The sequence below is a fragment of the Acinonyx jubatus genome, chromosome D3, assembly GCF_027475565.1.
Source record: "Acinonyx jubatus isolate Ajub_Pintada_27869175 chromosome D3, VMU_Ajub_asm_v1.0, whole genome shotgun sequence".
NCBI classification, from domain to species: Eukaryota; Metazoa; Chordata; class Mammalia; order Carnivora; family Felidae; genus Acinonyx; species Acinonyx jubatus.
The window spans coordinates 10,989,574-11,001,904 of record NC_069392.1 but is presented as its reverse complement, the minus strand read 5'-3'; the positions used below and the strand labels follow the sequence as shown (position 1 = coordinate 11,001,904).

At 60.9% G+C, this 12,331-nt stretch overlaps 1 protein-coding gene across 2 annotated transcripts in view; it reads left to right on the top strand.

The window, feature by feature from the left end:
• Nucleotides 1–12,331, top strand: part of RBM19 (RNA binding motif protein 19) — a 151,793-nt gene that overhangs the window by 133,385 nt on the left and 6,077 nt on the right. The window contains exon 21 of one of the 2 annotated variants that reach the window (XM_027044325.2): nucleotides 8,410–8,828. The exons of the other annotated variant lie outside the window; for it this stretch is intronic. Within the exon in view, the coding sequence (XP_026900126.2) occupies nucleotides 8,410–8,421 (12 nt within the window). The 3' untranslated portion in view covers nucleotides 8,422–8,828. Of the gene's footprint in view, nucleotides 1–8,409; nucleotides 8,829–12,331 lie in introns of those variants that run through there. 2 annotated transcript variants of the gene reach the window in all.

Genomic DNA, 12,331 nt, shown 5'->3' with positions numbered 1-12,331 from the left:
AGGTGACGTGAAAACAGGACTCAACAGAGCATCGCGTGCAGCCTGCAGCTTCGGGGCAGACTCTTAACGTGTGTGTTTATTTTCACATGTATGTTGCAAATACAAATGCACAGACAGCTCGTCGAGCCTGTGATTTCACCGAGCTCCAGGAGGAGGTTAAAACAAAACAAAACAAAACAAAACTCTCCGTCTAAAGAGAATTATTAAGGCTGTGAAGACAGTAAGACGGAAGTGGTAACGAAGAGCCGTGAATGGTGGGAAGCAGGGGTTAGCAAACTGCTGCCCGGGGGCCAGATCCCGCCCCTGCCTGTTTGCATAAAGTTTTATTGGCACACAGCCACGCCCGTGGGTTTACATACTGTCGTTGAATAATTGCAACAGAGGCAGTGTCGCCTGCCAAGCCGAAAATATTCCCCGTCTGAGCCTTCGCATCAAGGTTGCCGAGTCCCGATCGAAAGCCAGCCCCTGTCATTTTGCAGCCCAGAGAGGGCCAGTGGCTGCTACAAGGCCACACCTGAGGGACTCCCCATCCCGTGCGCTGCCCGCTGCACCACGCGGCCCGGGCACAGACCAGAGCCGGGCCGTCTGGGCCCAGATCCCGGTTCTGCCCCTCACCCGCAGCATGACCTTGGGCCGGCTCCTTGGCCTCTCTCCGCCTCAGTGTCCTCACCTGTGACCCGAGAGCAACGGCGGAACCGACTCACTGGGGCCGTGACGGTTTCACGAGCACAGACGCGCCGAGGGCTGAGACCGGCGCCCCCCACGCGCTGAGCGCTGCAGAAGAAATCACTGCCGTCACCCATCCCCCCCAGCGTCAAGGAGAGTCCCCTGTGTCACCCCACCACCCACCACCCAGGAAGCCGAGCGCTCCGGCTCAGCGGCGAAACAAGAGGGGCTCTGCGATCTAATTAGAGCCTCGCCAGAAGCCAGGGCTCCGTCCCCTCCAGCTTCCTTAATAAACCCCACTTCCCCTTAATTGCAGCTTTCATGAAAACGATCCGCTGGGGCCTCAGCGCCCCGTCCTTGGGCTCAGGCCAACAGCAGGCATTTTTCTGCAGATTTCCGGGCGGCAGCTGCTTCTGCCTTCCCCAGGAGCTGTCAGGAGCCCTCCCGTCTCCCGGTCCCCGAGAAGATTCCAGGCGATGATACCGCTGCCTCCTCTGATGCCCGCGTGCCACCCTGCAGTGGGCAAAGCCCTCGCAGCCACCAGCTCGGCCGAGTCACAAGGCGGAGACTTGTCGCCTTCGTTGCACCAGTGGGGAAACTGAGGCTTGGGGAAGCGAAGTGGCGAGTATTCCGGGAAGGTGCCAGATGGAGGCAGGCCGCTTGCCAGGCGCGTGCCGTGGCGGCCGTGGCACCGTCTGGGCCGTCGTCTCGTCGTCCCCTTGGCTTTGCGGAAGAAGGGCGGAAGCTGGATACGCCGGGAGCCACGTGCTCGGTAGCCGACATCACTGCTTCCGTTCGCGGTTCTCAGGGCTGGGACGTGGCGCTGAACGGGTTGGGGCCAGAGCCCTTAACCCCCTCCGGCTTCCGGCGTGTCACTTCCCACTATGGCAGGACCAGGCTGCAGGACCGAGAGCCAGGGAGAGGCCAGCCCAGACAGCGTCCACAGCCCGGGCGGTCTCGCGGCGCTTCTGGCCGGAGCAGGGCCACGTGGGAGCCGGATGCCCCACGAAGGCGCGGGGTCCTCGTGCTCCAGGAGCAGGGGAGCGAGTGCGGGAAGCCCCTGCGATCTCAGACCCAAGCACCAGTTGTCAGCGCAGATCCCCAGAGAGACCCATGGGTGTCGCTTCCACGTGAAGACGTGTTTGCAGCTGCCCCACTGGCCACAGCAAGTCACGTGACAGAGCCCTCAAGGGAGGGGACTCCCAAGAGGCATGGACGTGGGGTAGGGCGGCAGGCGGTGGAAAGTCGGGGCTTGGATGCAGTCCCTCCCCCCCACACCCTTCCTTGGGCACCGTCTACCACCTAGATGAGTGGGGCGGCCTCCCTCCTTTTCACCCCCATCCCGGCTCCGGGGCTCTCCCGGGGGGCCTCCGTGGGTTTGTCACTGCTCCACACTTCCCTCACTGCCTAGTCACCACCCAGATGCCCTTTCAGGTCAGGGACCTGGCCTTGTACCCAGTAGTGGCCAGCAGGAGAGGCACCTGCTGAGGATTCCCAGGGATCCAAGCCGGCCCTGGTCTGGCCTCTTGAACAGGCCGTTCAGAGTCTTGTGGCCAAAACCAGGGAAATCCCGGTCGTGCAGGAGCCTGTCTTCTCACATCGCCGGGGGACCCAGATGGCACTCACCAAACCCCCGGGTGAGTGGACCATCGAGTTCCTCCGCTCCTGCTGGAAGGTTCTGTGTTCCTTACCTTCCCTGCACGCTCTGGTCTATCCTGCTTCGTCATCACAGCCAGACGGGCCACCAGCAGGTGCCCTCCAGCCAGGCAACCTCAACCCTGATCCTCCTCAAAGCCCGCCAGCCCCCTCCCCTGCGTGCAGGGCACCCTCAGCGGGCCCGCGTTCCCCGGTTCCGCCTGCTCTTCTTGGCCCGGAGACAGTCCTCAGCCTCCCTTCAGAAGGTACCCCGGGGTTCTTGGGAGCCCGATCTGGTCCATTCTGGTTCCCAAGACTCCCGTCGCTCCAAACCCCACTTTCTCTGGAAGCGTTAGGATGCAGAAACTGGAGATTGGGAGTTAGCCTCGTTTCTCTGTGTCGCGGCTCCTCTGCCATCCCCAGCCCCCTGCTCTGGCCGCGTGGCCCCAAATCAGGGACATCAGCACCTCCCGCCTCTCCCCCCGGGTGGTGTGGCCGCGGTTCTGGGCGGACTGGAAAGCGGGTCCTCCTGGGTCCTGCTTGGAGCCCGTGCTTGGACTCGTTAGCATCCGAAAAGCGGTCCCAGCCCCATCCGTTCAGCCTCCACTCAGCAAAGCTGTTTCCAGAACAAGGGAGGAGAGGACTGTCGGCATTTTTACCTTCTCTGAGTTGACTGTCAAGTATTTACTTTCAACTGCGTCTTGCCTGGGAGTCTTGGCTTCTGGAGCGAAAGCCACTGGACCCTCCAGAGGAGGGTACTTGCCAGAAACCCAAGCCCTTGGGGGGTGAGAGGTGAAGGGCCCAGAAGCACAGGCTGGAGAATCACCCAGCCCGGATTCTGCTTTCCCGGTCTCGAACCTCTGCGTCTGCTTCCTCTGAAAATAGAAAAGACCGTCCCTCCCCGGGGGTCCCAGGGCCCCGAAGGTGGGTGCCAAGGCGCAGCCCAAGGCCTGTTCCCTGGGAAACGCACTGCGGCTTGCCCCCAGCTCCAGAAACGCCATGTAGTCTGGGGTGCTTTGCAGTGTGTGTGGGGGGACTGTTGGGTGCACCGTGAGGACAGTAACGGGGGTCTCGTGCAGATGTGGGTGCTGGGAAGGGATTTCTGAGAAGTGGGGTCCCACCCACAGGGGGCGGGAGGCAGCCAAGCAAAGGGGAAGAGGGGAGTGGGGCACGGCCTGTGCGAGGCTGCTGTGGTGGGGGCTTGGAGCCTGGCCACCGGCCCCCTCCCACCCCAGCCCCCAGAACCCGTCCGGACTGGAAAGCCCTGCTGGCACCTTCCGGGCCCGGCCACCGCTGTCGGAGGCGGGGGGCGGGCGGGGGGACCTCTGGCAGCCAGGGGCCACTCCCAGGACACCGTGCTGTCCCCGGCTGGGGGCCGCCGCTGCGTGTCAGGGCTGCTCAAGTCCCCGCGGCCCCCAAGGCGGGGAGTCACGTGACAGCCGGCTGAGGTTTCAGATGCATCCACTCATGAATATCAATCAGGCCTGGTAATTCACAGTAAGTGGGATCCAGATTGACTAATAAGGAAGGCTTTCACCCCAAACTGGGTCCGGGAAAGGAGAGTGGCAGCGGCAGGCAGGTGTGGGCGCGATGTGACCGGAATTGAAAAGCCTGACATTGGAGCCGCGGGCGGCAGGGTGGCCCGAGGCCCCTAGCGCTCTTGGGGAGCAGGCGTCCCGCACGGGCAGCAGCCAGTGCCCCTGGGGCGCAGGGAGCAGGCTCTGGGGAAGCGGGGGGAGGCGAGGCCGCCCTTCAGGGATGCCACAGCCCACTTGTGTGTCGCCGGCATCCGGGGTGTGGGGCCCCCGCAGGTTCCCATCCATCCCGCTGGGTACCGGGCAGCCGTGGGGTCCAGCCGGCACCCTCAGCCGAGACTGGAGGCCAGGGGCAGAGCGTCCCAGGGGGACCGCGGCCCTCCTAGTCCTGGAGAGCAGCACCCGGAGTCCCGGGTGGAGCCCAGTCCCCTTCTGAGCACTTGCGTGGGTGCCCGTTTCCTGCGTGTGCCCCGCAGCCCGAGGTCGGGGAATCGGGGTTAAGGACAGCCACGGGAACAGGCCGCACTCTGGCGTGAGATCCAGCCGTACTCTTACAAGCTCTGTGGCCCTGGGACCAAGTCACCTGGCCTTTCTGTGCCTCAGTCTCCTTTAAATGGGACGAGAACACCCACCTCAGAGGACTCGCTAAGCTGTGGCCCCACTGCAGCGGGGCCTGTGGACCAAAAGGGATGTATAAAGCCCCTGGCACACCTGGACGTCGAGTGAGGGTCACCTCCCCCCCTCGGCCTCCCTCGTTCCGGTTTTCTCCACCGTCCTGATAAGAGGCCGTCATCATTGCTGCCCTAAGCACAGATGGCTCAGTTCACCCACCAGCCCGCTAGACGGGCACCGCTTCTGCCGTCCTGATCTGCAGTGAGGAAGCGGAAACTCAGAGAGGTTAGGTGCTTCGCCCGAGACCACACAGCCCCGCGGCCAAGCCGGAGTTGGCGTGTGCTCTTCACCTCCAGACTGTGTGCCACGCAGCCTGCCTGCCAGGTCTCCGTCTGCCCGTCGTCGTCTCCCAAATGCGGACACACGGCCCTGCGTCGACCGCAAAAGGCTCTGAGCCCGTTCCTGCTGCCCCTCTCCCTCGCGCACCAGGGGGAGCGTTTGGATTGTTAACGAGGCTTGTGGGGGCCTCCACGGTGCACCTGCCCCGCGTCCTTGCCTGGCCTGGTGAGCCGCCTTGGTGCCACGGCCCCCCTTGCTGGGACAGCCGAGTCCGCCCTCCCAGCCCGTCCTCAGTCGGTGCAGAAGTAACACCAGTCCCCTGAGTCCTGGCAGGAACAGTGTTCTGTCTCCAGAGGGAAAGGCAGTTCTGTCGGGGACTGTGGTCGACCCGGACTCGGGGCTTGAGAAGTTCGGGGCCCACATTAGAAGCTCCTGCAGGCCTCCGGACACATCGTCGACAGATTCTCGGGGCTCTGCTCTGAGCGCTAGTGCCTCGGCCATCTTCCTTTGAGCGCTAAGTCCTCGGCCCCAGGGATTTCACGATAAAAAAGCTGAATGATCAGTTACGGAGTCCTCACCGCAGCCCAGCGACCCCTGCAACCTGCGGTTTCTCCCCATTCTGCAGTTGAGCAAATAGAGGCTCAGGGCTGTGCCCGGGACCCCCCGCCCCCCAAAGTCACTCAGCTCGGAAGAAAGAAGCCGGTCTGGTCTCCCTGCCTTTGAGCCCAGCGCATTTGTTCATTCCCAAGACACTAGCACCTTCCCTGGGCCAGGCCCTGGGGTCCGCGGGTAGAAGGGCAGACCGAGCCCCTGCCCTGCAGAGCCCACAGGAGAGGCGGGGAGCGGACGGGCCAGCCGTGGCAGACAGAACACTGACGTGCCCGTGCGTCCTGGGAGCGAGAGGTTAGGTGCTTTGCCCTGGCGTCTGAGGGGACACAGGTGCGTGTTCCCGTGGTCGTGTGTGTGGACGGATGGGACAGCTGTGGACACGCGGCTCTGTGGTCGTCGGGAGCTCGGCCTCAGCCCTGGGAGGGCAGTGTGGCGGTCGCCAGCGCTGCGTCTGTGCACCCGGCAGCGGCCAGGACACCTCCTCCAGGCCGTCCTCCCCAGCACACCGGCTCGCGCCCAGCGCCTCGCACGTAGTAAGTGGTCAGTAAACAACAGCCACGGTGATGGTGGGTATGGCTCCTGCTCTCGTTGATCCTCCAGGAGAATCACACGCCCCCGCGGGGAATGGATGAGCCGCCTTGCCACCAACTGATGACCGTCATTCGCGCCTTAAGGGCCCCGCCATGCCTCTGAGATGTAGGGGGGGGGGGCGCGGCAGTGAGGGTTGGCCAGCGCGGCCCTCCGCCTCCCCCGAAACGCCGCGGAGTTTCTCATTTTCCCCTTGAGCGGTTTCACCTGCAGCGAAGGCTGGCCGGCTGGAGACCCAGGCCCGGGGAGGGAGGCGGCTGAGGGGACCCAACACCGTGCCCTTCCCCCCCCCACCGAATACCCAGAAAGAGCCCGAGGGAGAAAGTGAGTGAGAAATGCGAGCCCCGGACCTGGCGGGAGTCTTTACCAAATACATAAATAGGCCCAGCATTTAGATCCCGCCCGGTTTGCATCTGGACGTTGGCAAACCGGGCAGCAGACTGCACGGAGACAACCTATTCTGGCTCCTCGTCTTTGGAAGCAGAGGTTGGCCTTCGGTTCGTCTCCCTAAAACGGGGGTCAGCTGCTTTCGCTGTGTACGATCCTCGGACACGGCCCCCCGGAGTCCGATCATCTTTCACTGATAGGCGCTGTGTGCGTTAGAAATGCTTCTATGGAGAACTTCCCCGGAGCCGGATGCTTCTTACCAAAGGCCCTCCCTGACCGTGTGAGCGAGGGCTCGTGTGCAGAAACTAAGGCTCAGAGAGGTGTGGCAGCTTGTCCACGGTTGTGCAGTCCGGAAACAGCAGAGTGAGGCTTCGAGGCCCGGGGTCTGAATGCAAAGCCAACGCTTTCTGCAGAAGCCACCCCGACGGGCCGAGGCAGCGAGAGAGAAGACCCCCCTCGTGCCCGTTCTCTCGGAAGCCTATCCGGCCTGGGCTCCAAGCAGCCACTGGCCCGCCTGGCACCTCGCTCTAATTCAGCGCGGCAGGTGGAATGAGGCCATCTGGCGGCTGTAGGCCCAGCCCCGCAGGCCCTCCCATGGCTTTTTCTCCCCCGTTAGGACTCGGGTCAGATCTGAGGCGCAGCCTTCCAGGCCGGGCTGCCCGGAGTCCCGTCTCATGGAGCCTCAAAGCATCCAAGGCCTCAAGGGCCAAGCCCCACCGGACCCCTGCCCACCGTTGTCCGACCGTCTCCAGCCTCTGTGAGAATTCCCTCCGGCTCAGGGCTCATCCTTACGCGTCCTCTATTGTTATCTCCTGGTTTCTTCTCAGATGTGACCTCATCTAACGTGACCCTCCCCCTGCGTACAAAATACTTTACCCCCCAACTCTGTTTCATTTTCTTCCGCGCATTTGCCCCTCTCTGACATAGTTGCTGTTCCTTTGTTGTCTGTTCCTCCTGCTGCCCCCAGCTAGAAATTTCCACGAGGGCAGGCGTGTTATTGGTCCCTGCTGAGTCCCCCGAGCCCAACAGCTCCGGGGGCAAGGGCGCGTCGACCCTGAGCTACTGACTCTGTCAGGTTGGCAGAGAGCTTCCTGGTTCAGTCAGAATGCCCCTGCGAGGTGACTCTTCTTTCCCCTTTGACAGAGGAGAAAACTGAGGCCCCGGGGCTGGGTGTCCCCCCCCTCCCCCGCCCCAACCATTGCCCCAGTGCAGAGCTCTCAACCTCCAGAGGCTCTGGCCACAGGACATTTTCTCCGCCTTGAAGGAGGGACGTCCGAGGAGGATAAAGGGGAATAAAATCAAACGAGAACTTGGAGAGTTGGGTTGGCCGGTGTGGCTCCGGGGCCCCAGGCGGGGTGGCGGCCGCGGGGTCTGGGGGTTTGCTGGCGGACGGCCGGCTGAAGGCTCGTCTCGCCTTAGTTAGAATGCAGCCGTTAGATTCTGCCTGCTCTCTGATGGCTGGGAGTGATTGACACTTACAAATTACCCAGCCGAAAGTGTCGAGTCTTTGACCCCTGAGTAACATCTTTGGCAAGCCTGAGATTTGCCAGCATTTTGTCATCTAATTACTACAAATCCCTTGAAAATTCACTGGCTGGTGAATTTTTAATGCGGGGCAATTTCAATGTGATGCATTGCCCAGATGGGTTCTTGCATTTCTCACCCCTCTCCCCCTCGCTTCCCTCTTCTCTCCTTCTCTCCCTGTCTCCATCCGTCTCCGCGTTAACTTTGCTGACCTCACAAACTTTCGGGTGAGCTGCGGCCAGAGGGTGTGCCATCCACGTTCTGTTCCTCGGAGAGGCGCGCACGGGCCGGTCTCCGGACAACATGGGGGTCTTCCTTCTCCCCAGCCCCCGCCCAGACCTCCCCACCTGGCGCGACAGAGCCTCCTTCACCACACCTTGCAGGCGGGCGCTTTCCCCGGGCGAGAGGGCCGGAGGGTGTTGGCGAGGTTGGTCGCTTTCACGCCCGGTCCTGGGCAAAGCAGGTGTCTCGCCCCACGATTATTGTTATTATTATTTTTAACCTCATTCTTTAGATCCTCGGATGATGGAGCTCACCAGGGCAGGGAAGAGACGGCTGCCTTTTTCGGAGCAGAGGACAGACCGCGCCTTCCACTCGGCATACCTGGATAGACCGGAGGGGAAAGCCGGACTCTCTCTGTCCCAGCACCACACGGACACAGCCTCCCCCACCCCCCGCCACCCCGGCCCCATGCTGCAGGCTGATCCCGGAAATGCAATGCACGGGAAGCCGGGACTTAGGACCCGTTGCCCACAGAAGCAAAACTGTCTTCGAACCACGACTGGAAGGTGGCCCGTGAGCGAGAAATCTGGCTCGTTCCTGCACGGTTCTCAAATACTTCTTACTCCTTTTCTCCCTTCACCTTTTATATGTATATTGGATTCCTATTTCTAAATGCGAAAACAAGATGCCTTTTGAACTTCGTCCCCAGAACAGCCCTTCGTGTGGACATTTTCCTCGTTGACATCTCGGAGGGCGAGAACCATGGTCACAGCCGTGTTCTCGCCGTTGACCTCGTAGAGATAAGTCCCTTCCAGCCACCTCCGCCAGCCCCTCTCCACCCCTCCTCCCTTCCCCCTATTCAGGGAAACGAGGTTTTGCTTTTCAGCCCCATTTCTGGTTACATATGTACATGGCTGATAAAATATTCCACCTCGCCCCTTCTCCCCGTGGGACCCGCCGTCTTCCGGGGAAAGGGTTTGTATGACAACGGCCACAACAGTCCTGTGTGTCGCCTGGAAACCGCGGTGGGGGCCGGATCGCTCTCTCTCCGGCTCGTCTTTATTCAGATTCCCTCTCCGGGTTCTGATAACGGCATCGCTGGAGAGGAGAGGCCTGGACCTCCTCTGCGGGTTCCGCCCGAGGCCCAGACGGCGGCCCTCCCTCCCCTGACAGAGGAGAGGCTACTGAGGTCCCTGGTGTTTGTTGTCTGGTATCTCCCCTCCCGCCCCCTGCCCCCACATCCTCCACCTGGGGCCACCCACGCACGCAGAGTGGGCTTTGCCCCTCCCGAGATGTCCCGGCTGTGGATGCCCAGTGCGTGAGCTCACCCTCCCCGGACGCCTTCGAAAGTTGGGGCCAGAGCCGAATTTGGGTGGGGGGAGGTCTCAAAGAAGCAACCTCGGCTGGATGGATAGACCCCAGCAGTCGGAGAAAGGACTGGGCCCCTTGCAGGGGGAGGGGATGTCATGGCTGCTCGAGATTGTCCAGGAGGGAAGAGGGTGAAGAATGGTCTGAGGCTCCACCCAGAGGGTTCTGGAAGTATTTGGACACCGATTCCCATTTCTCTGTCCGTCCACCCACTTGGTTGTCTTAACGTCTCCTCGCAAGAGTCACCGATGTTCTGAGATCCAGAGTATTCCGGAGGCAGAAGGCAAGGGAAGAGGGAGGTGTCCTTAAACGTCTTCCCGACCTCCTTTTACAAAACACAGCAGCTCACTTTGCTCTGAGTTCCCAGTGGCAGGGCCATCACATGAGCGTTGGGAAAGCCGCGCCCGCGGTGGCCCCCCTCTTCCAGAGGCTTCCAGAGGGCCTCGCCTCGGGGGAGCAGGTGTTTGCAGAGCTCCGTGATGGGCCAGGCCCGGGGCTGCGCCCTGAGAGGCAAGGCCACCGCCCTTGTGCTGAAAAGAGCTTCCAGTCGGGTGTGGGGTTAATAAGACCAGAATGAATTGAATAAACTTCACACGGGAGGTACAGCGTCTTCTGGAAGATGGGAGGAAAGTGTGGTTCAGACATGAGAGCAACAAGCATTTAATAAGCGCCCACTGGGTGCTCGGCACTGGGGTGGTAAAGGCGAGGGACCGGGCCCTGCCCTGGGAGGGTCAGCGTTCAACACAAACGACCTTTGCACAGGGATGACGCTTAGGAGGGGGCTGCAAGGTGGGAGGCGGCCGGGGCGTTGAACAGGCAACCGCAGTGGCCTTCGTGCCAAGTACCCACGCGCCCCCTGCAACCCCCGGGCGGGGGCTGGGTGCTCCCCCAAGAGAGGTGTGCAGGTGCCCTGCGTGTGAAATGCAGCCCGGTCCCCCCGTGCCGTGGCCCCATCATCATGAGCCTGCGACACTGCACCCACGTGGAAAGAAATGCATCTGGGCCTAAAAATGAGTCACTGCAAATGACTCGTTCTGTCCTCCGACCCCTGGTGCTGCCCGTCCAGCCTCATGGTCCGGGAAGGAAGCCCAAAGGCCGGTGAGAAGCCATGAGAGCGCCCTCATCATGCCTCAGAATTCCTCTGCTCTTCTCTCCTTGTCTCGTTTTACTGTGCAGCGTGTGGATGTGTGAGTGCCCACACACGCACATTCTGTTCCTAACGACGGTGCCGTTCGGGCCATTTCAGGTCCCGTATTTGAGCCGTAGCCCCCGCCTGCCGATTGGTACCTGCCGGCAGACTTTCAACGTTCCTTTCCTGCCACTTATTCATTCAACAAATACTTGCTGAGACCCTGGCACCGTGCTTCGCACGGGGACGTTACCTGCTGAAGCCTCGTGGGAGCACAGACGCTAAACCCGGAACGAAGGGATAATACAATTTCAAGCAGCGGTGAGAGCTAGTGGGCAAAGGGCCGGCTCGGCTGGCGGTGGTGGCCTGGGAGGCCTTGCCCCGGGGAAGTGACTTTTAAGCCAAGAGTCGAGGCCAGAAAGGAAGCCGACACCGGAGGCGGACTGCAGCATCTTGGGCGGAGACCAGCAAGTTCAAAGGTCCGGAGGCAGACGGACCATGTGGCTAAGGACTGAAAGCTGGATGATGGAGGGACGGAGTGGACAGGTGTCCGGCCACGCAGAGGCCACTGTAGAGGGCTTGCTGTTCATTTAGACAAGAAAGGTAAAGGGTGCGACGGTGAAGCGTGGGAGACGGGGTGAAAACAGGATGTGGCAGACGCCCTGGGAAAACCGGTGGTTCCCAGCCCTCTGTCCGTGTTGCCTACCCGGCACCGTGGCAGCCAGAGGCGTGGGAGACACAGTTCTAGCCAATCAGACCCAAGCAGAAATCTGGTAGCTTTCCAGCAAAAGGTTTTGTTCTCCTGATAAAAGGGGTAGGGAAACCGCAGGCCCTCCCTCGCTCCTCCCCACTTCTTACTGCCTTTGATTTAGACGTGATGCCCGGAGGTGCCGCGGCTATTTTGCCACCTTGAGGGAAAGGCCGTGAGAATTGCAGAGACAAGCAGGCTGTTGAAAATCTGCACCAGCAACCTCCAGATTCTTCGGTACGTTGGAAGAATAGTCCCTGTCCGTCTTTAAGATACAATTAGTTGGGTTTTGTGTTATTTGCCAAAAGAATGCCCAGGCTGGTACACAGGGTAAGGACCCGGGGCCGGAGGGAAGTGAGTGGGTGTGTCTGGTTTCGAAAGCCACAGCCTTGAGATTCTGAAATGGAGCGCCCTGTGTGGAAGAACTATCTGTGACGACACAATGAACCTGCTGTTTACTTGAGTGCGGAATGTTCACTGTACGAAACCGAGAACTCCTGCTTCAAGTCCCCTCCTTACTGGGAAGGGCTAAAGGGAAGCGAGTCCAGCTAGACACGGATCCTTGTTCTCTGTGCAACCCTCAGTTCACCCAAGAGCAAGTTGGGTGGGCAGACGTCGCCGTGTGGAAAAGACTGCTTTCTGGGGTTCAATTCACGGGATCGTTGAACGGAGGTGGGGAAGGAGCCGGGGTGGTGGAAAACAAACAGGAGGGAGAGAGAGGCGAGAATGTTCCGGCACAAGCCCTGACAGGGCCCACGTGCTATCCCCCTGGGTCTCCAGAGTTGGGAGGCACGTCGTGACAAACGTTCTGTGCAATAGGAGAGAAAAATGACGAGAATGTGCAAATTCTTGATGCAGAAGAAGACAAAAAAAAAAGGACATGTATTCCGTGTTTTTTTTGTTCTCTCAAGAGGCCCATTCTTAAGCAGAGAGGTGCATTGAAATGGAAATCGTACAACGACCACCGAC